The sequence below is a fragment of the Rhododendron vialii genome, chromosome 1a (genome assembly GCF_030253575.1).
Source record: "Rhododendron vialii isolate Sample 1 chromosome 1a, ASM3025357v1".
NCBI classification, from domain to species: Eukaryota; Viridiplantae; Streptophyta; class Magnoliopsida; order Ericales; family Ericaceae; genus Rhododendron; species Rhododendron vialii.
Genome location: NC_080557.1, coordinates 23,738,388 through 23,761,589, shown reverse-complemented (window position 1 = coordinate 23,761,589; position 23,202 = coordinate 23,738,388). Strand labels below are relative to the sequence as shown.

The 23,202-nt window shown below is 38.3% G+C and overlaps 3 protein-coding genes and 3 long non-coding RNA genes across 6 annotated transcripts; 5 read left to right on the top strand and 1 right to left on the bottom strand.

The window, feature by feature from the left end:
• The first annotated feature begins 1,081 nt into the window (after positions 1–1,081).
• Positions 1,082–2,138, top strand: LOC131329751 (uncharacterized). Its single transcript, XM_058363121.1, has 4 exons — positions 1,082–1,145; positions 1,263–1,435; positions 1,612–1,881; positions 2,124–2,138. The coding sequence occupies exons 1-4, from the start codon at positions 1,082–1,084 to the stop codon at positions 2,136–2,138; spliced, it is 522 nt and encodes a 173-aa protein (XP_058219104.1).
• Positions 2,139–3,207: 1,069 nt separating this feature from the next.
• On the bottom strand, positions 3,208–3,762 carry LOC131329747 (uncharacterized). The gene has a single exon (XM_058363105.1). It carries the CDS (start codon positions 3,760–3,762, stop codon positions 3,208–3,210), a length of 555 nt encoding a protein of 184 aa, XP_058219088.1.
• A 113-nt stretch (positions 3,763–3,875) lies between these two features.
• On the top strand, positions 3,876–4,974 carry LOC131329739 (uncharacterized). The gene is made up of 2 exons (XM_058363092.1): positions 3,876–4,418; positions 4,516–4,974. The coding sequence occupies exons 1-2, from the start codon at positions 3,876–3,878 to the stop codon at positions 4,972–4,974; spliced, it is 1,002 nt and encodes a 333-aa protein (XP_058219075.1).
• Positions 4,975–9,975: 5,001 nt separating this feature from the next.
• On the top strand, positions 9,976–12,217 carry LOC131323389 (uncharacterized). Its single transcript, XR_009199166.1, has 2 exons — positions 9,976–10,211; positions 11,917–12,217. It is a non-coding gene; the product is annotated as an uncharacterized LOC131323389 (long non-coding RNA).
• A 3,128-nt stretch (positions 12,218–15,345) lies between these two features.
• On the top strand, positions 15,346–17,530 carry LOC131323387 (uncharacterized). Its single transcript, XR_009199165.1, has 2 exons — positions 15,346–15,581; positions 17,287–17,530. It is a non-coding gene; the product is annotated as an uncharacterized LOC131323387 (long non-coding RNA).
• Positions 17,531–20,715: 3,185 nt separating this feature from the next.
• LOC131323381 (uncharacterized) lies at positions 20,716–22,957 on the top strand. Its single transcript, XR_009199164.1, has 2 exons — positions 20,716–20,951; positions 22,657–22,957. It is a non-coding gene; the product is annotated as an uncharacterized LOC131323381 (long non-coding RNA).
• Positions 22,958–23,202: the final 245 nt, after the last annotated feature.

The following is a 23,202-nucleotide window of genomic DNA, read 5'->3' as shown; positions in this document are numbered from 1 at the left end:
CGATCCGGGCCCCTCGCGTCTCGGAATCCGGAAATTCCGAAGGGCACGCTGCCCACAGTCGGGCACATCTTTAGCTCCAATTCATCGGTACATTTTTTTCATTTGTCTTTGATATGTTTCTATTTCTACACCTTTTTGTGTGTGTTTTTACTTCACATATGTGTTAACATATATATGAAGGCTACCTCTTAGAAATCAATCTATTTTTTCATTTGTCTTTGATATGTTTCTATTTCTATACCCTTTTTTTTAAACTTCACATATGTGTTAACATGTATATGTAGGCTACCTCCTGGAAATCAATCTATTGATGATGAGTTAGGATGAATCTACAAATGTAGGGGTTGATCCTCAAGCTAACAGATATCTCAATCGTCATTATCTCAAGGGGATAGATGTATCATGTTTTCATTGTAAAGCCTTGCATTGGATGGGTGAAAAATTGACCAATTCATCTTTAATACATCCACTTTTTGGAACTTGCTGCCTGCAAGGAAAGATAAAGCTACCATCCTTTATTGCACTTCCGTTGGCTCTACAAGAGTTATACGATGGCAATGATGAGCGATCAAAATCATTTCGTCATCATAGTCGAAAGTATAATGCAACTAATGCTTTTACAAGTCTTGGTGCTAAATTAGATACAAGAGTGCTTAACAGAAGAGGGACTTTATCGTTCACTATCCATGGTGAATTACATCATCGAACAAGATCATTGCTGCCACAACAAGAGCATGAAACGATTTATTCTCAATTGTACATATACGACCCCGACTTTGCTCTAAATGCTCGCAATCACATAAATCCACACTTAAGAAGAGATGTCCTCAAGAAAATTCAAGATAGTTTGTTGGCATTTAATCCGTTTCCTGATAAATTTCTTAGAGCTTTTGAGATTTTGAATCAATCTGAATCGGTGGGACAAAATTTACTTGCTTATCTTCATTACAGTTCATCAAGCGATCATCGGAGGTATAATCTTCCAGCAGCAAATGAGATTGCAATAATTCTACCCGGCGATTGAATCGAGAAAAGTGAAATGAGAGATATTGTGTTGCATTTGAGAGAAAATAATAGGTTAATGCGAGTTAATGAATGCCACCCGGCTTATTTAACATTGCATTATGTTCTATTGTTTCCTCGTGGTGAGCTTGGATGGGAACCTGAGATGAGACATTGGGATGTACGAACCAAACAATACACAAATAAAAGACTTACTCAAATGGAATTTTATAGCTTTCGTTTGTTTCAACAAAACTCAGAGTACTCAACAATTTTACGAGCTAGGAAACTATTCCAAGAGTTTATCGTAGATGCTTGGGCATCAACTGAGCAAAATCGATTGAACTTTCATAGGTTGAACCAAGGAAAAATTCAATCCGAACTTTACGAAGATCTTGCAGATATTGGTCCTGATGGGTTGGGGCCTGGTCAAGTTTTTGAAATTGAATTATTTTGCCATCTTCGTTCCCTGGATGTCCTAGATATATGTTCCAAATATTTCAGGATTCAATGGTTATCACACGGCACAATTAACATCCAGACATTTTCCTTACAATGACTGCCAATCCCAATTGACCTAAAATTACTGAGGCTCTGCTACCACATCAGAAAGTTGTTCATCGTCCAGATTTGGTTGCACGTGTTTTTGAGTTGAAGCGAAAATGTTTGATGAGTGAGATAAAAAAGAAGCAAGTGTTTGGCAAAATTGTTGGATATGTCTATACAATTGAGTACCAAAAACGGGAGCTACCGCATATGCATTTACTTTTGTTTCTTCAAGGTCCTGACAAAATACATACATGTGCTCAGGTCGGTAAAGTAGTATGTGCTGAATTGTCAGATCCTATAGAAGACCCTTCACTTTTTGATACTATTAAGGTATGAACAAATAAGAAAATCTTTTTTTGTTGGTTTTTTCTATGTCCTAACTATGAATTTTTTTTTTAATATTGTTATGGGTTGCATGGTACATGGACCATGTGGTACTCAAAATCCTGAAGCAGCATGTATGGAAAATGCACTAAGAAATACCCCAAAGCCTTTTCGGAAGCAACTACATTGGACCAAGATTGATATCCAATCTATTGACGTCGTAATGATGGTCGGGTGTACATTGTTAGGGGTCAACCGGTTGATAATATGGATGTTGTTCCATACAATGCTTACCTTTCTAGACTATTCAATTGCCATATCAATGTGGAAGTCTGCGCGGGAATGAGATGCTTCAAATATATCTACAAGTACATCTACAAAGGGAATGATCGTGCAACAATGGTGTTGGGACTAGTAGATGAGATCAAGGAATATCTCGATGCAAGGTATATTGGTCCAGTAGAAGTAGCTTGGCGGCTATTCGGTTATTCTATGCATGAAGAGATTCCAACAGTAGTATGTTTGGCACTTCATTTACCTGGAAAACATAATAGCCTATTTAACACTGAAGAATTAATGCACGACATTGTCGCCAGGGCTAAGCAAGATATTACAACATTAACTAGTTTTTTTGCATATAGTCAAGCAAATGTAGATGCACGTGCATTCACCTATCAAGAATTTCCACAACATTTTGTTTGGATAAAATCAGAAAAGAGTGGAAACCAAGAGAAAGGGGTTTTGCAATTGGAAGAATGTACTTTGTTAGCCCTAATGCTAATGCAATATTTTATTTACATCTCCTACTAAGTGTTGTTAGAGGACCAGAATCATACGAATGTTTACGCACAGTCAACAATATTTTGCATGACACATTCAAATCAGCATGTATTGTAAGAGGACTCTTGGAAGATGACGAAGAATAGGTGCAATGTCTTGAAGAAGCTACAATTATGAAAACTGGATACCAGTTGCGTAGATTGTTTTGTGTTATTCTTACCCAATGTTCTCCATCGCAACCGGCTGTATTATGAAAAAATTTGCAATGCATGTTTGTGATGATCTAGCATTCAAAATCCAAGCATTGTTTTCCATTCTAAATCCAACTACAGTAGAGATTGAAGATTACGGTTTATATCTCTTGGACGAATTGCTTCAGGAATCGGGTAAAAATTTAAAAGATTTTCCTCCCATGCCATTGCGTATTGGGAATTTGAGTGTAATAGTGGGTAACAGATTGATATTGGAGTATCAACAACTCATTTCTGATGCCCAACGTTCAGATGCGAATATCAATATTGAAAAGTACTTATGATTTTCTTAAAACAACAATTAAAGAATCACCTCATTCAAGAATTCTGCAAAATTTGAATTCGCAAGGTCTATGCTATTTAAGCGCACATTCAAACTCAATGTCAAAATGTGCATACCATTCCATAGTACAGAATGTCTTAACGATGCTCCCATAATTTGCTCGCAAACTCCTTTTGGTATAACTGGTAGAATTTGTCGAAAGTCTCCCCCGAGAACAATAGTGATACCCCCAAATGGCTTATTATTATCGCAAATGTCTTGAAGTATGCGATCAACTGTTTCGACACAATATCCATGTTGCATAAGAACTTCATCCCATATAATCAACCTTGTTTTTCTAAACAACTCTGCCTGTAAAGATTGCTTGCTAAACGAACAAAATGAGTCTTCCAACACATCCAATGGAATAGAAAATGTTGAATGTGCAGTGCGACCTCCTACTAATAATAATGAAGCGATACCAGATGAAGCAACGCTGACTACGACGTGTCCAAGACTACGACATTTCGTGGCAACAGTATTGTACAAAAAGGTCTTTTCAGTTCTAGCACCCCCATTTAGAAAGAAAATCATTCCTGTATTCTCAAACACCGAGGTGGTGATTGTAGTGTGCCGCTTACACTACAATCACCACCTCGGTGTTTCGGCACACTACAATCACCACCTCGGTGTTTGAGAATACAGGAATGATTTTCTTTCTAAATGGGGGTGCTAGAACTGAAAAGACCTTTTTGTACAATACTGTTGCCACGAAATGTCGTAGTCTTGGACACGTCGTAGTCAGCGTTGCTTCATCTGGTATCGCTTCATTATTATTAGTAGGAGGTCGCACTGCACATTCAACATTTTCTATTCCATTGGATGTGTTGGAAGACTCATTTTGTTCGTTTAGCAAGCAATCTTTACAGGCAGAGTTGTTTAGAAAAACAAGGTTGATTATATGGGATGAAGTTCTTATGCAACATGGATATTGTGTCGAAACAGTTGATCGCATACTTCAAGACATTTGCGATAATAATAAGCCATTTGGGGGTATCACTATTGTTCTCGGGGGAGACTTTCGACAAATTCTACCAGTTATACCAAAAGGAGTTTGCGAGCAAATTATGGGAGCATCGTTAAGACATTCTGTACTATGGAATGGTATGCACATTTTGACATTGAGTTTGAATGTGCGCTTAAATAGCATAGACCTTGCGAATTCAAATTTTGCAGAATTCTTGAATGAGGTGATTCTTTAATTGTTGTTTTAAGAAAATCATAAGTACTTTTGATTCCGTCATTGCTTCATCGTCTTGACTCTTTTATTATTTATTATACTTTTAGATTGAGACCAATCCAGAAGAAGTAGTAGAGCTTCCGTCAACAATACAAAAATGCAGAACCGTTAGTGAGTTGTTATTTACTGTGTATCTGCAACTGGATGTAGTGGGTACCATAACACAGACCTTCCTTAATGAACGCACAATTCTGTCCGCCCGAAATGATGATGTTAGTTACATCAATCTTGCAGCATTGAATGTTTTTCCAGGGGATACCACCACTTATTTTGCAGCTGGCAAAATGTCATTTGATGATGCACATAATCATATTATCACAAACTTGTATCCTAATGAGTACTTGAACTCATTGAATCCTTCTGGTTTGCCTCCTTTTAAATTGGACTTGAAAGTTGGTTGCCCAATAATGTTATTGAGAAATATCGCTCCAAAGGCTGGGTTGTGTAATGGCACTCGATTAATGATTGTCAATTGTGTAAATCGCATAATCGAAACTCAATTTTAAATGGAGATAAATTTGGCGACTTGGTCTTTATTCCAAGGATATCTTGACACTCTCTTCTTCTGAAATGCCTTTTGAGATGACAAGGCGTCAATTTCCAATCAGAATGGCATACCCGATGACTATCAATAAATCTCAAGGACAATCTGTCAATTTTGTTAGAATTGATTTGCGTACTCCAGTCTTTAGTCATGGACAACTATATGTAGTGTTATCTAGATGCACATCTGGTGATCGTACAAGTGTCCTTCTCTCTAATGATGCATCCTGTTCTACAACAAACATTTTGTATCCCGAGGTTTTGCTATAGTAAAAGGTACAATTTTTATTTATCCATGCACAAGTTTAAATATCTTGATTGAATAGTCTTTTTCATTCGTTTACCTGAAGATTGAAGTTAGACATTGAGGAGGAAAACTTTTTTTGATATTCGATCCGATCTATTCAGCTTATATATATTCAGCTTATTGTTTTCTTTTGTCATGATCATCCTGAATTGTTGTCCCTTTATGACCTTTTTTTTAAACTTTATTATTTATATACCTTCAACACACGTGTAGATACAATCTCCTCCATAAGGTAGGCGGTGAGGTTCGAAGCGTGTTAAATTGTTAAACTCTATTAGAAAAATTTTGTGGACTAATGTCCAATTTATCGTAGTTAGTTCATGTTTCCTCATACTTCTATCTAATATGGAACTGCTTGGTATTATTGATTCTCACTTTTCAGATTATTAACTCGAAAAACTTTGCAAGAACTGAATTTGGGTCTTTCCACACACTCTTTACTCAAGGGTTGTATAAGGAGCTCTGATGGAAGACTCGGATTCTACTGCACCTCATTTTGTACCTCCATTTTGTTTTTCCCCTTCCCATTGTACCTTCATTTTGTTGGAAAGAAATCACGGGTAGTGAATGCGTACATAGGCCTAAAATCAATAGATTCTTGGGCAATACAACTCCACAGAGTTGGTATATGCTCAAATTGTGGTCAAGATCTAACAATGTAGGGACCCAGTGGCAAGGATTCATTTGATAGATAGTCCTTTTCCTTTAGTTCCCTTAAATTGTGGTCAAGAAGCCTATTTGCATATACAAGTTGACAGGTCAGCTGTCTTGATTAGAGATCTTCACACCTTTCTTATGCATTGTAACTTTTGGTTGATGCTATGAAGCTATATACATTGTTGTTTGGCTTTCTTGCACTTTTTTTTAATGGTGTTGCGTATATCCACATTTGTACTCTTTTGTTGTAGGCAACAAGGTGCACAAAAGTGAAATGGAAGAAAAGTGAAGGTCGCATTGGAAGGAAAGAGAATGTCGAATCACGATGCTTCAGATCCGTAAGTATTCCCTTATTATGCAGAGCACTGGCTAATGTGCTTATATCTGCTCATATGTTGTTAATTGCAGAAAACTGGCTGATGTGCTTAGATTTTTTCTGATTTCGTTGATGCAAAGCACTAACTGATATGTTGCTTGATTTCAACTTTTTAGCTGGTATTTACTGGAATTCCATAAACAAATTGATAGTTCTTTTCTCTTTCGTGCCACTAAAATGAGGATCACATACTACACACTAATGTTTGAGCCACTAACTAGCAAGTACCGTAGGCACGGGCAATTCCAACTGGGGTGTGTAGTGCCGTAGTGCTTGCTCGTACCTACGACACTACCCATCCCGATTGGAATTTGAATTACCTTTTGAATCTTGATAGTGGCCCAAATTGCTGAAAATTAACATGGTACTAAGAAGTCTGTTATCAAAATCGTATTTTTCAATTTCCATGGAAATGACATTAACAAAGTACAAAACTACCAAATACAACCGAAGAACACAAATTCAACTCCAATCTTAGTGAGTGTAAGAAGGATTTTAACGACATTACAGTTGCCAAATCCCATTAAAGACGAAGTTGAAGGAATTTCTTATTAATAGCCATCCAGCCACATAATTGTACCTGAAAAATAATCTATGAACAAAATGAAATCATCTATGAACCCCAAAAAAATGAATTTAGGTCAAATCTGTTATATTACTAACAAAAAGCACTAATCAAATATCATCACTCCACAATCAGTTACTTGTCGCAAACGTGGGATGGGTGTTAGCCTTTTTCCAAATTTAACAAACTCTCTTAACAAAGGTCTAGGACTTACAATTCATAATAGCTTCTCCGTTTGTGTGCTCATATTCCTCTACTTCTGGGACCGTCTTAAATATTGAATTACCCGTGCCTACGGCACTCCTGAAAGTAACCCGCAACATTCATTCAATTGTGATGGACTCTTGAAGTCACCAAAGAAGCCCCAAGAAGCATCAAACATTAAGGCATAAGGCAATGGGCTTTCGGAAGACCTCTTTTTCCAAAATCAAACTACACCTTGGCTTTGACTTATGATAAATATAAAGGAAACACAATTGAATATAAAGAAAAATAGAAGGTTCTTCTATCATTTAAATCAATCACAGAAACACATAATATAATACCTTGTCATTTTACTTAGTTACAAAGACTACACAACTCTCCGTCACTAACACTAACATAAGCAAATCCCATGTTGGCATGGAAAAGAATTACCCATGCCTAAGGCACGGAATTTTAAAAACCATCTTTTTCAATTTCCATAAAAAAGGCAACAACAAAGTACCAATAACAAAGCGAATTATCCGTGCCTACGGAACTCCCCCCAAAAGTACCAGTAAGATTCTTTAGACTATGACAAGCATGGATACGGACTTACGATATATTTATTACACTAACTTCACAATTACTCATCATCTAAGAATACAACAACAAAAAATTCAGTTCCTAAGTAATGACTAAAACTATCTAAATAATCACAAACCAAACCTTTCAACTTATTGTTTACCCATAACTAAACCGGTCACTCTCACACAAATTACAAATGCGTAGGTAGTTCATAATAAGTAGTAAAGCCTTCCTTTCTAATGAGAGAAATGTAGGAGAGTGAAATCCGGCACATAACCAAGACTTTGCAAACCAAACAACCAACTCAATTAACACCACTATCGTCATGACTGTGAAAAAAGTACAAGCACAATAGTAATGTCCCAAATTAATCACTAAAGCATTCACTAAAGGGAACAAATTAAAGCATTCAAAGAGGCAAAATAGGATAAAGAGCAAACAAATTAACCACTTAAAATTCTATGGTGTAGGAATGAAGCCCAGAACGTGCTACGTATGAGCCACTTAAAATTCTTGCATCTGCAAAACCCCAAGGGGGGTGCAGCGGGTCACAAAGATCGACTACCAATTTGAGAAATCAATAACAATGTTCAAGTTCTACCTCTCAACTAATTTCGAGAGAGAAAGAGAGAGATACCTCGTGGTGGTGCACTGGTGGTGGGAGTGGCGCCGCTGGTGGTGCTAAGAGGTGAGGTGCTGCTGCTCGTGGCGGCGGTGTGTCAGAGTGGCTTGGTCGGTGTGGGTGTAAGAGAGGTACGATCGAGAGAGTGAGGGGACTGGCGGCAGGTAATGGGTATTAGTGGGTAGGTCGTGGTGGTGGGCATGAGGGAGAGAAACGATTGAGATAGTGAGGGAAAAGGTGTGCGAGAAGATGGTGAAGAGAGGCAGCGGATCTGAAGAGAGAGAGAGAGACAGAGACAGAGGAGGGGTGAAGTGAGGGAGAGAACGTTAATAAAGGAAGTGCAGGCGTTGGATCAAAATAATCTTAGTCGTTCCAACAATTTGTCCCAACACCCTTCTGTTTTATAATAGAGATTGTGGGCACTTTCTAAAGAGAGTTGGAGAGCACACATCAACCCTTAGATCAAATAAATCTAGTGCTTACCCGTGCCTACGGCCTACTCACCCCGGTTGGAATTGTCCGTGCCTATGGCACTTGCTAGCTAGTGGCTCAAACACTAAATCAATTCATTAGTGTGTAGTATGTGATCCTCTTCTTAGTGGCACAAAATAAAATTACCCGTTCTTACAGCACTCCCCCAACTAAACTTTTAAGCTAGCTACAAAGAATTATCAATTTGCTTATAAAATCTCAGTAAATACCAAGTAAAAAAGTTAAAATAGTACTAAAAAAGTTAAAATAGTACTACTATAGATCTCTCATCACATACATTAAACCCATTTGCATAATTGAAAGAACATATTAGAACCCAGAAATTAAAAACCTCAATGTAACTTTAATCACTAATAGTTATCAAATGCCATAAACTAACCATATAAAGAGTTAAAAAAATTAGTTCGGACCACGAGAAAAAAATAGGCTATCAAAAAAAGCTACAGAGAACTTAGGCTTTAGTTGAAATACCTCAGTGTAAGCGATCATCGGAAGCATAGTGTTTGCCCGTGCCTACGGCACTACTCAGCCTGATTGAAATTGGCTCAATTTGTTGAAAACTATGTACCCATGGAGTTGCTATTTTGAAGTTCAATTTCTACCCATGTAGGCACGGGCAACCCGATGATAACAAAAAAAGGAAAGGAGGAAAAGAAAAAGAAGAGTCTAAAAACACATGGACCTGGGTGCGGACTACACTACTAAACTATCATTCAAAATGGAACGTCAAGAGGAGTCAAAATAACAAAACTCAATTATGTGTAATATTTAACAACACACCCACTCATCCACATAAAAAAAATCACCCAAATTTATTGAACACTCGAAACAGGCACAAATTCCACCCGGAACAGCAACTAGATTGAAATTTAAACACTACTTGCACCCTGGTAAGAAACAAACACCAAAAACTCCCAAAAAAGTCTCAAAGGAATGTTTCACACTGTAGAGACCCGTATTATTATTATTATTATTATTTTTTTTTTTTTAGGCTATATTTTTTTTTTTTGTTTTGTTAATGTATAGCCCGTCGAGATAAACAGTGCAGATATTCGGTGTGACGTGTTCGTGGGAGGATATAAGGGTAATTGTGTGAAGGGTGCACGTGTGAGTGTAGTGCGAGAAGCGGGGGATTGCTCCCCACTTCTACAATTTCCCCAGGAGACTACTTTCTCCCATTTCTCTTTTCTCACTCTCTCGGCACTCTCTCTCTCCTCCTCTACTCCGAAAAACTTCCTCCTCTCTTCTCTCTTCGATTTCATCTACCTAGGGGGTGATTCCGGACAAGGCCCGAGAATTAAAGTTGTTATACGGCGCATGGGCTTTCCGAATATCCAAAAAAAATCATGATCGGACCGCGTGGGAGCTTGGTTGACTTGGTCAAAGGTTCGGGTTTTGCTCAAAACCCATGAGGTAGGGATCTCTTACTCTTGTTATGCGTTTATACGGCGTTTATGTACCTAGATCGTGCTTTGTTTCGTTGTTTGAGGTTGTTTGTTCCATTTCCGAAATTCTGCAGAAACAGGGTCTTTGTTTTTGGGGTTTTACGCCTTCTTAAACTCATGATTGAATTTTGGTTCCTTCGTATGAAATAGAGTAGACTTAGAGCCCGTTCTAGTGCCGCTGGAATCACTCGAAACCGTTGAGAATTGAATTTATGGTGATATCTAAAATACTGGTCTGCAATCTGTCTCGTTTTCTGGGTTTCAGCCCACTTCGAACGGCCATAACTTCCTCGTCCGATGTCCGTTTTATGCAAACTTTATATCGGTTCGAAGATCTTGAAGTCAGCTTTCATTTGCCACTGGAATCATCTTAAAACTCTTAGTACACAAAAAGTTATGATCGATTGAGTGGAGGTATGTCAATCTGTCTGGCAGATTCGTGTAGCCTCGGTAAACCCCTGTTTAACCACCCTTGGAGTGCAGATTTGACTAGGGTTCCTTTGCGTCTTTCATAGTTCATTCAATCGCCCAACTATTGGGACTGGAATCACTCAAAAATATTAAGAACTCGATTTATAGTGATTTTTAGAAGATTGCCCTGTAATCCGAAAATCTGGGCAGCTCACTGTGCAGCGTTTTTCATTGTTTGGCTATGGTTAAACGACCCTATTGGTTATGGGTCCTTATAGGTTTTAAAGATGGGTAAGTTGGTGATGTTTCGGTGTTGGAATCATTGAAAAATATTGAGTATGCTATTTTTAATAAATTTTTGAACATGGACTACTCTGCTGAAAATCAGAATATCTGAAAGATCGTATCGTACGACTCGTCGAACGTGTCTGTGCCATTGATTTTTCGTTAGCATAGTTGGAGTATCGTCATAAAGGCTATAGTAGCGTAAAAGAGTCCGTGAGCATCGTAGACTATAAGAAATATCGTGACGTGCGTAATTAGTAGAGAAGTACTTGTTTGATTAAATGGAGAAATGACTGGATGGTTTGATGCTTGTAACTTGGAAATACGAATTGAATGTGAATAACAATCGGACACAACGAGAACATTCGGGGCCCATCGACGGGTGGGTGCCTGGCAGGGGATATCAGGGTCCCATAATTAGCCTGGCAGGAGCTAAAAGCTCATATTTAACACTCAAGGTCCAACCTTCTAGGTGGACGCTTGGCAGGGGATATCAGGGTCCCATAATTAGCCTGGCAGGAGCTAAATGCTCATATCATTTGCTTTCAGGGCTCGTTATCGAGTAAGTGCCTGGCAGGAGCTTAGGCTCAAACACATGACACAAAATTGGTTTATAAAGTTGATGAAAGAGATTCTGATGACTGATGATAATGAGAAATGGGATTTGGTGATGAAATGTGATATGTGAAAAATTGTGAAATTGTACGAGATGTAATGAACGGTACTAAAGCTGTTGTTTATTTACTTAGAATGATGTAGGAATATTATTGGTACTTGTTTGACATATGAGTAGATAGATCCTTCATATAGGTCGCCTAGAATCCCTGATCATAGTGTGCTGCTGTTGACAGTCTTGTGTACTTGGGCTTATCTGTCGTTACTCTCTCACTCTAGATGCATAACTCATCATATTTTCCTATAACTTGCGTATAGATTTCTCTACTGGGCGCGTGCATGCTCAACCCTATCATTTTCAGGTGCAAAAACAAGAAAGTTGGCATGGCGTGCATATCGTGCTTGTTGATCATGACTTTCAAAGGTATAAAAGAGGCGATTACTTGCATTTGATTTGAAAGAAGTATTTTGGAAAGGCATTTGTTACAACTGTAAGATTATTTTCTTCGGTCATTGGCATTTCGATAACTTGGGGCAAATGAGCCAAAAATGTAATATCTGAATCTTATTTGTGAGCAGTAGAAAGGAAGATCTTTTGGGTATTAATTGTATTATTGCGATGACTTTATTTATCAAAAGAGTATTCCTTATTTATGTTGAAAATCAAGGGCGTGACAACTTGGTATCAGAGCGTCTAGGTTTGAATACTTTGAGACCGTGGGGAGATTTTTAATCTCATGGGTTCAAAAGTCATTGCATATTTTAACAAAAACATGTGTGTGCTTGCATGACCGACTTTTGTTCACCGGTGTGGCTTTGCATTTACGTTTACTCTGTTAAGTGGAATACTGGTGACCCTTGTTTGGGAAGAATGGAAGTTTGGTCTGTGCGTAGGGGGTGTGGCAGCATTTGTTGTCATTGTTGTGGTTTCCGTTAGCAGTCTTGTTACTGGATTCTACGTGGTAAGATACCTTTTAGATGAGCTGAAAAGTCGTGAAGGATTGTGGTCGCTATGCGTAGTGGCGAGGTCGATATGTGAGAGATGATATCGGTTAGTATGTAATAGAAGTGTTTGACTGTTAGTAAGATTTGTGAACTAAGTACTTGATGTGTTTTATTTGGATTGTGCAGATTACTTGTTAAATTTTAAACACTTTAAGTAATTTTTTATGTGAAGTGAGGTGTATCATAGCTAGAGGATTGAACTAGTGAGTGACTTGAATGTGTTTGAAGGGATGATATTTTGTTGCGGTAGTGATTGTGGTTTGTTATTGTTATGGTAGTTATAGGGGTAGTGATTTAGAGTATTGGTAAGGCGGGTGGAACACTTGTGGAGAGTTATAAGTATCTGAGGTTGACTTAGGAAGATGAGGGTTATAGGTAGGGTGTCTAGATACAGTATGTGTCTCCTGGACACCCAAGCGACTACCGAATAGATCCAGTTGGAAGATGCGCTTGATCACTGCTCCTTCTAGATGGAACTCTCGGGAAGTCAATTGGACACTCGGTTTATACTTAGGGGTAAGATCTCTAGGTTTGAGACAGATGTCTATATATAGAAATTTTGTAGAAAATGATGTGCTATGGTGTTGTTGTAGTCATTGTAGTGATTGCCGTAGTGGTGATGTTATGAGGAATCGGTAGGAGAATATTAGTTGTGTTATTCGGAGAGAGGGAAAGTAGAACGATAGTGATGTAACTTAAGTCAAATGGTCAATATATGCAAGGTAAGGAAATTGTTTGAAGTAAGGGCGATATGAGGTTGAACTATTAAGGGTGATAATGAAGTGGAGTGTAGTTGGTGCCTTTAGTGGGAATGGTGCGAAATTAGTGGTGAGCGTGACTGCTAGAATAAGATTGATTCTTAAGTGATGAGATGTTGATAGGTTGCAATATTGTTAAAATAGAAGAATGATTTGTATTGATGATACGTGCATTTATGATATGACGTTTAGGATTGTAAATGTGAGAAGTACGTGATTTGATTTGACAGAATGAATGAGAAAGCTCGAGATTGGTAAAGTAAATAGACACTGTATAAGGTTTTGTGAAAGTAAAAGGAATAAGATGACTGTTGGGCTTCCTGAAGCCATGAATTATAAAGTAGTGGATACTTGGTGAGTCCGTTGGACACTTGGGGAGTTCGTTGAATACCTTTTGAATCCGTTGGATATTGAGTGAGTGTTAATGCGTGAATATGTGGTTGGTGTTGTGTAAGACATTAAATTGTACGGTTGATTTTCAGGAGATATTCATGTATGAAATGTGTTGGTATTTCATTTAAGTGCTTGATCTGTTGTGTAATCTGAATGTGTGAAATTTGCCCTTAAGATGCAGTCCAGAATTGGTAAAAAGAGTTATGGGGATACAAAGAGGTGTGAGTTAGAGATTGTGGTTAGCGGTTTTGATTTATGTGTATTGAGTATCTATGTATGAAATTATTGGTGTTCGGTTAATGGAAGTGTCCTATTGATACATCTGAAGATCGGGTTGAAGTCAAAACTTATTTTTCTTTTTTTTTTTTCCGAATGAGAGTGATGTTGTATGAAAGTTGATTTTTAGTTTAGTTCATTTTGGAAAATAATACCGATACAAGTTTGGAGTCGGCTATGTCATGCAGATGTGAACCTTATCTTAAATTCGTTACTATGTTGTCTAAATTGTCGTTACCCTTAAAGACTAGGTGAGGTGCATAAGATTGATTGGTGATAATATCAAAAAAAAAAAAAATTGTAAATGAACTTTTCCTGTTAAATTCTATAAAATTTTGCCACAAGGTGGACGTGTTTCGATGATTTTTCAAGTACGGAAACTAAAATTTTCAATGGATCAAGTTTTCCGTCAAAATTGCTTGGAGGTGTGTGATATTGCACTTTTACTATGAGAATGGTGAGTGGGAAACTCATTATTGTTGTTTAATTCTAAATCTCATTGTGTCGGACACGTAGACTTTGAGCTAACGTATGCCTTTAAAGGGAACTTGTCTTGAGTTAGCGTTGAGGCTCATTAGAGCTTTGCTTATGTGAGTCTTGAGAGCGAGAGTAAGTTGAATAAAAAGAAAGGAAGTGAAATAGAAACGTATGAGAGTTGACCACTTTATTAGCGTACATAAAGAGTCTTATAAACCTCAAGGGAGAGAAGGGCAAATCTTAAACTTGTTAATTGTATATGGCTTGGCAAGTTGTTGAGTTACGATGTCATGAAGTTCTCCTTTGTGTTTGGATACTATCCTTAGAACCGGAACTGATTAATCGGAAAGAGTGAAAATGGATACGGTTTGGGAGACCAAAACTGATTGCTAACACGAGTAAGATTCAAACGAACACGGCAGCTCCTTCATCGATGTGTGTGAACCTTAGGATCTGACGATCGCTTTGGTAAGAGGTGATACAAATTGATTGTGGCATTGTAGAGTTCATTGCGTCTTGGACACGAGAGTAGATGGGTACGAAACATCATGAGTGGACACGGTCTTGTGGATTAGAGTTTTTCTTTGATGATGTGTTTTCATAGGTTTGATTTAAATTTCGAGGACGAAATTTCTTTAAGGAGGGTAGGATGTAGAGACCCGTATTATTATTATTATTATTTTTTTTTTTTTTTAGGCTATATTTTTTTTTTTTGTTTTGTTAATGTATAGCCCGTCGAGATAAACAGTGCAGATATTCGGTGTGACGTGTTCGTGGGAGGATATAAGGGTAATTGTGTGAAGGGTGCACGTGTGAGTGTAGTGCGAGAAGCGGGGGATTGCTCCCCACTTCTACAATTTCCCCAGGAGACTACTTTCTCCCATTTCTCTTTTCTCACTCTCTCGGCACTCTCTCTCTCCTCCTCTACTCCGAAAAACTTCCTCCTCTCTTCTCTCTTCGATTTCATCTACCTAGGGGGTGATTCCGGACAAGGCCCGAGAATTAAAGTTGTTATACGGCGCATGGGCTTTCCGAATATCCAAAAAAAATCATGATCGGACCGCGTGGGAGCTTGGTTGACTTGGTCAAAGGTTCGGGTTTTGCTCAAAACCCATGAGGTAGGGATCTCTTACTCTTGTTATGCGTTTATACGGCGTTTATGTACCTAGATCGTGCTTTGTTTCGTTGTTTGAGGTTGTTTGTTCCATTTCCGAAATTCTGCAGAAACAGGGTCTTTGTTTTTGGGGTTTTACGCCTTCTTAAACTCATGATTGAATTTTGGTTCCTTCGTATGAAATAGAGTAGACTTAGAGCCCGTTCTAGTGCTGCTGGAATCACTCGAAACCGTTGAGAATTGAATTTATGGTGATATCTAAAATACTGGTCTGCAATCTGTCTCGTTTTCTGGGTTTCAGCCCACTTCGAACGGCCATAACTTCCTCGTCCGATGTCCGTTTTATGCAAACTTTATATCGGTTCGAAGATCTTGAAGTCAGCTTTCATTTGCCACTGGAATCATCTTAAAACTCTTAGTACACAAAAAGTTATGATCGATTGAGTGGAGGTATGTCAATCTGTCAGGCAGATTCGTGTAGCCTCGGTAAACCCCTGTTTAACCACCCTTGGAGTGCAGATTTGACTAGGGTTCCTTTGCGTCTTTCATAGTTCATTCAATCGCCCAACTATTGGGACTGGAATCACTCAAAAATATTAAGAACTCGATTTATAGTGATTTTTAGAAGATTGCCCTGTAATCCGAAAATCTGGGCAGCTCACTGTGCAGCGTTTTTCATTGTTTGGCTATGGTTAAACGACCCTATTGGTTATGGGTCCTTATAGGTTTTAAAGATGGGTAAGTTGGTGATGTTTCGGTGTTGGAATCATTGAAAAATATTGAGTATGCTATTTTTAATAAATTTTTGAACATGGACTACTCTGCTGAAAATCAGAATATCTGAAAGATCGTATCGTACGACTCGTCGAACGTGTCTGTGCCATTGATTTTTCGTTAGCATAGTTGGAGTATCGTCATAAAGGCTATAGTAGCGTAAAAGAGTCCGTGAGCATCGTAGACTATAAGAAATATCGTGACGTGCGTAATTAGTAGAGAAGTACTTGTTTGATTAAATGGAGAAATGACTGGATGGTTTGATGCTTGTAACTTGAAAATACGAATTGAATGTGAATAACAATCGGACACAACGAGAACATTCGGGGCCCATCGACGGGTGGGTGCCTGGCAGGGGATATCAGGGTCCCATAATTAGCCTGGCAGGAGCTAAAAGCTCATATTTAACACTCAAGGTCCAACCTTCTAGGTGGACGCTTGGCAGGGGATATCAGGGTCCCATAATTAGCCTGGCAGGAGCTAAATGCTCATATCATTTGCTTTCAGGGCTCGTTATCGAGTAAGTGCCTGGCAGGAGCTTAGGCTCAGACACATGACACAAAATTGGTTTATAAAGTTGATGAAAGAGATTCTGATGACTGATGATAATGAGAAATGGGATTTGGTGATGAAATGTGATATGTGAAAAATTGTGAAATTGTACGAGATGTAATGAACGGTACTAAAGCTGTTGTTTATTTACTTAGAATGATGTAGGAATATTATTGGTACTTGTTTGACATATGAGTAGATAGATCCTTCATATAGGTCGCCTAGAATCCCTGATCATAGTGTGCTGCTGTTGACAGTCTTGTGTACTTGGGCTTATCTGTCGTTACTCTCTCACTCTAGATGCATAACTCATCATATTTTCCTATAACTTGCGTATAGATTTCTCTACTGAGCGCGTGCATGCTCAACCCTATCATTTTCAGGTGCAAAAACAAGAAAGTTGGCATGGCGTGCATATCGTGCTTGTTGATCATGACTTTCAAAGGTATAAAAGAGGCGATTACTTGCATTTGATTTGAAAGAAGTATTTTGGAAAGGCATTTGTTACAACTGTAAGATTATTTTCTTCGGTCATTGGCATTTCGATAACTTGGGGCAAATGAGCCAAAAATGTAATATCTGAATCTTATTTGTGAGCAGTAGAAAGGAAGATCTTTTGGGTATTAATTGTATTATTGCGATGACTTTATTTATCAAAAGAGTATTCCTTATTTATGTTGAAAATCAAGGGCGTGACAACTTGGTATCAGAGCGTCTAGGTTTGAATACTTTGAGACCGTGGGGAGATTTTTAATCTCATGGGTTCAAAAGTCATTGCATATTTTAACAAAAACATGTGTGTGCTTGCATGACCGACTTTTGTTCACCGGTGTGGCTTTGCATTTACGTTTACTCTGTTAAGTGGAATACTGGTGACCCTTGTTTGGGAAGAATGGAAGTTTGGTCTGTGCGTAGGGGGTGTGGCAGCATTTGTTGTCATTGTTGTGGTTTCCGTTAGCAGTCTTGTTACTGGATTCTACGTGGTAAGATACCTTTTAGATGAGCTGAAAAGTCGTGAAGGATTGTGGTCGCTATGCGTAGTGGCGAGGTCGATATGTGAGAGATGATATCGGTTAGTATGTAATAGAAGTGTTTGACTGTTAGTAAGATTTGTGAACTAAGTACTTGATGTGTTTTATTTGGATTGTGCAGATTACTTGTTAAATTTTAAACACTTTAAGTAATTTTTTATGTGAAGTGAGGTGTATCATAGCTAGAGGATTGAACTAGTGAGTGACTTGAATGTGTTTGAAGGGATGATATTTTGTTGCGGTAGTGATTGTGGTTTGTTATTGTTATGGTAGTTATAGGGGTAGTGATTTAGAGTATTGGTAAGGCGGGTGGAACACTTGTGGAGAGTTATAAGTATCTGAGGTTGACTTAGGAAGATGAGGGTTATAGGTAGGGTGTCTAGATACAGTATGTGTCTCCTGGACACCCAAGCGACTACCGAATAGATCCAGTTGGAAGATGCGCTTGATCACTGCTCCTTCTAGATGGAACTCTCGGGAAGTCAATTGGACACTCGGTTTATACTTAGGGGTAAGATCTCTAGGTTTGAGACAGATGTCTATATATAGAAATTTTGTAGAAAATGATGTGCTATGGTGTTGTTGTAGTCATTGTAGTGATTGCCGTAGTGGTGATGTTATGAGGAATCGGTAGGAGAATATTAGTTGTGTTATTCGGAGAGAGGGAAAGTAGAACGATAGTGATGTAACTTAAGTCAAATGGTCAATATATGCAAGGTAAGGAAATTGTTTGAAGTAAGGGCGATATGAGGTTGAACTATTAAGGGTGATAATGAAGTGGAGTGTAGTTGGTGCCTTTAGTGGGAATGGTGCGAAATTAGTGGTGAGCGTGACTGCTAGAATAAGATTGATTCTTAAGTGATGAGATGTTGATAGGTTGCAATATTGTTAAAATAGAAGAATGATTTGTATTGATGATACGTGCATTTATGATATGACGTTTAGGATTGTAAATGTGAGAAGTACGTGATTTGATTTGACAGAATGAATGAGAAAGCTCGAGATTGGTAAAGTAAATAGACACTGTATAAGGTTTTGTGAAAGTAAAAGGAATAAGATGACTGTTGGGCTTCCTGAAGCCATGAATTATAAAGTAGTGGATACTTGGTGAGTCCGTTGGACACTTGGGGAGTTCGTTGAATACCTTTTGAATCCGTTGGATATTGAGTGAGTGTTAATGCGTGAATATGTGGTTGGTGTTGTGTAAGACATTAAATTGTACGGTTGATTTTCAGGAGATATTCATGTATGAAATGTGTTGGTATTTCATTTAAGTGCTTGATCTGTTGTGTAATCTGAATGTGTGAAATTTGCCCTTAAGATGCAGTCCAGAATTGGTAAAAAGAGTTATGGGGATACAAAGAGGTGTGAGTTAGAGATTGTGGTTAGCGGTTTTGATTTATGTGTATTGAGTATCTATGTATGAAATTATTGGTGTTCGGTTAATGGAAGTGTCCTATTGATACATCTGAAGATCGGGTTGAAGTCAAAACTTATTTTTCTTTTTTTTTTTTCCGAATGAGAGTGATGTTGTATGAAAGTTGATTTTTAGTTTAGTTCATTTTGGAAAATAATACCGATACAAGTTTGGAGTCGGCTATGTCATGCAGATGTGAACCTTATCTTAAATTCGTTACTATGTTGTCTAAATTGTCGTTACCCTTAAAGACTAGGTGAGGTGCATAAGATTGATTGGTGATAATATCAAAAAAAAAAAAAATTGTAAATGAACTTTTCCTGTTAAATTCTATAAAATTTTGCCACAAGGTGGACGTGTTTCGATGATTTTTCAAGTACGGAAACTAAAATTTTCAATGGATCAAGTTTTCCGTCAAAATTGCTTGGAGGTGTGTGATATTGCACTTTTACTATGAGAATGGTGAGTGGGAAACTCATTATTGTTGTTTAATTCTAAATCTCATTGTGTCGGACACGTAGACTTTGAGCTAACGTATGCCTTTAAAGGGAACTTGTCTTGAGTTAGCGTTGAGGCTCATTAGAGCTTTGCTTATGTGAGTCTTGAGAGCGAGAGTAAGTTGAATAAAAAGAAAGGAAGTGAAATAGAAACGTATGAGAGTTGACCACTTTATTAGCGTACATAAAGAGTCTTATAAACCTCAAGGGAGAGAAGGGCAAATCTTAAACTTGTTAATTGTATATGGCTTGGCAAGTTGTTGAGTTACGATGTCATGAAGTTCTCCTTTGTGTTTGGATACTATCCTTAGAACCGGAACTGATTAATCGGAAAGAGTGAAAATGGATACGGTTTGGGAGACCAAAACTGATTGCTAACACGAGTAAGATTCAAACGAACACGGCAGCTCCTTCATCGATGTGTGTGAACCTTAGGATCTGACGATCGCTTTGGTAAGAGGTGATACAAATTGATTGTGGCATTGTAGAGTTCATTGCGTCTTGGACACGAGAGTAGATGGGTACGAAACATCATGAGTGGACACGGTCTTGTGGATTAGAGTTTTTCTTTGATGATGTGTTTTCATAGGTTTGATTTAAATTTCGAGGACGAAATTTCTTTAAGGAGGGTAGGATGTAGAGACCCGTATTATTATTATTATTATTTTTTTTTTTTTTTAGGCTATATTTTTTTTTTTTGTTTTGTTAATGTATAGCCCGTCGAGATAAACAGTGCAGATATTCGGTGTGACGTGTTCGTGGGAGGATATAAGGGTAATTGTGTGAAGGGTGCACGTGTGAGTGTAGTGCGAGAAGCGGGGGATTGCTCCCCACTTCTACAATTTCCCCAGGAGACTACTTTCTCCCATTTCTCTTTTCTCACTCTCTCGGCACTCTCTCTCTCCTCCTCTACTCCGAAAAACTTCCTCCTCTCTTCTCTCTTCGATTTCATCTACCTAGGGGGTGATTCCGGACAAGGCCCGAGAATTAAAGTTGTTATACGGCGCATGGGCTTTCCGAATATCCAAAAAAAATCATGATCGGACCGCGTGGGAGCTTGGTTGACTTGGTCAAAGGTTCGGGTTTTGCTCAAAACCCATGAGGTAGGGATCTCTTACTCTTGTTATGCGTTTATACGGCGTTTATGTACCTAGATCGTGCTTTGTTTCGTTGTTTGAGGTTGTTTGTTCCATTTCCGAAATTCTGCAGAAACAGGGTCTTTGTTTTTGGGGTTTTACGCCTTCTTAAACTCATGATTGAATTTTGGTTCCTTCGTATGAAATAGAGTAGACTTAGAGCCCGTTCTAGTGCTGCTGGAATCACTCGAAACCGTTGAGAATTGAATTTATGGTGATATCTAAAATACTGGTCTGCAATCTGTCTCGTTTTCTGGGTTTCAGCCCACTTCGAACGGCCATAACTTCCTCGTCCGATGTCCGTTTTATGCAAACTTTATATCGGTTCGAAGATCTTGAAGTCAGCTTTCATTTGCCACTGGAATCATCTTAAAACTCTTAGTACACAAAAAGTTATGATCGATTGAGTGGAGGTATGTCAATCTGTCAGGCAGATTCGTGTAGCCTCGGTAAACCCCTGTTTAACCACCCTTGGAGTGCAGATTTGACTAGGGTTCCTTTGCGTCTTTCATAGTTCATTCAATCGCCCAACTATTGGGACTGGAATCACTCAAAAATATTAAGAACTCGATTTATAGTGATTTTTAGAAGATTGCCCTGTAATCCGAAAATCTGGGCAGCTCACTGTGCAGCGTTTTTCATTGTTTGGCTATGGTTAAACGACCCTATTGGTTATGGGTCCTTATAGGTTTTAAAGATGGGTAAGTTGGTGATGTTTCGGTGTTGGAATCATTGAAAAATATTGAGTATGCTATTTTTAATAAATTTTTGAACATGGACTACTCTGCTGAAAATCAGAATATCTGAAAGATCGTATCGTACGACTCGTCGAACGTGTCTGTGCCATTGATTTTTCGTTAGCATAGTTGGAGTATCGTCATAAAGGCTATAGTAGCGTAAAAGAGTCCGTGAGCATCGTAGACTATAAGAAATATCGTGACGTGCGTAATTAGTAGAGAAGTACTTGTTTGATTAAATGGAGAAATGACTGGATGGTTTGATGCTTGTAACTTGAAAATACGAATTGAATGTGAATAACAATCGGACACAACGAGAACATTCGGGGCCCATCGACGGGTGGGTGCCTGGCAGGGGATATCAGGGTCCCATAATTAGCCTGGCAGGAGCTAAAAGCTCATATTTAACACTCAAGGTCCAACCTTCTAGGTGGACGCTTGGCAGGGGATATCAGGGTCCCATAATTAGCCTGGCAGGAGCTAAATGCTCATATCATTTGCTTTCAGGGCTCGTTATCGAGTAAGTGCCTGGCAGGAGCTTAGGCTCAGACACATGACACAAAATTGGTTTATAAAGTTGATGAAAGAGATTCTGATGACTGATGATAATGAGAAATGGGATTTGGTGATGAAATGTGATATGTGAAAAATTGTGAAATTGTACGAGATGTAATGAACGGTACTAAAGCTGTTGTTTATTTACTTAGAATGATGTAGGAATATTATTGGTACTTGTTTGACATATGAGTAGATAGATCCTTCATATAGGTCGCCTAGAATCCCTGATCATAGTGTGCTGCTGTTGACAGTCTTGTGTACTTGGGCTTATCTGTCGTTACTCTCTCACTCTAGATGCATAACTCATCATATTTTCCTATAACTTGCGTATAGATTTCTCTACTGAGCGCGTGCATGCTCAACCCTATCATTTTCAGGTGCAAAAACAAGAAAGTTGGCATGGCGTGCATATCGTGCTTGTTGATCATGACTTTCAAAGGTATAAAAGAGGCGATTACTTGCATTTGATTTGAAAGAAGTATTTTGGAAAGGCATTTGTTACAACTGTAAGATTATTTTCTTCGGTCATTGGCATTTCGATAACTTGGGGCAAATGAGCCAAAAATGTAATATCTGAATCTTATTTGTGAGCAGTAGAAAGGAAGATCTTTTGGGTATTAATTGTATTATTGCGATGACTTTATTTATCAAAAGAGTATTCCTTATTTATGTTGAAAATCAAGGGCGTGACACACACGGCTTTCAAAAAATGGTTTATTTGTTAGACTCATTTCCTTTGCTTTCATGGAGCTTTCTTGGCGCATCTTTCACGCAGCTTTCTTCAATCAGCTTCACCAGAATAAATCAAAAATCTCAAATGAATGTTTCTTTTTCTTTTCTTTTTTTTTTTTTATAATCGAAAGGAATTTTTCTTAGCCTAGCTTCTGACGGGATTTGTAGACCTCGGTGGGGATTTAAAAGAT

Coding starts and splice junctions, on each gene's coding strand:
- LOC131329739 (XM_058363092.1), top strand. CDS start 3,876: ATGATTTTCTTTCTAAATGGGGGTGCTAGAACTGAAAAGACCTTTTTG. Junction 4,419..4,515: donor TTGCAGAATTCTTGAATGAG/GTGATTCTTTAA, acceptor TTATACTTTTAG/ATTGAGACCAATCCAGAAGA.
- LOC131329751 (XM_058363121.1), top strand. CDS start 1,082: ATGCGAGTTAATGAATGCCACCCGGCTTATTTAACATTGCATTATGTT. Junction 1,146..1,262: donor TGTTCTATTGTTTCCTCGTG/GTGAGCTTGGAT, acceptor AACAAAACTCAG/AGTACTCAACAATTTTACGA. Junction 1,436..1,611: donor ATGGGTTGGGGCCTGGTCAA/GTTTTTGAAATT, acceptor CTACCACATCAG/AAAGTTGTTCATCGTCCAGA.
- LOC131329747 (XM_058363105.1), bottom strand. CDS start 3,762: ATGATTTTCTTTCTAAATGGGGGTGCTAGAACTGAAAAGACCTTTTTG.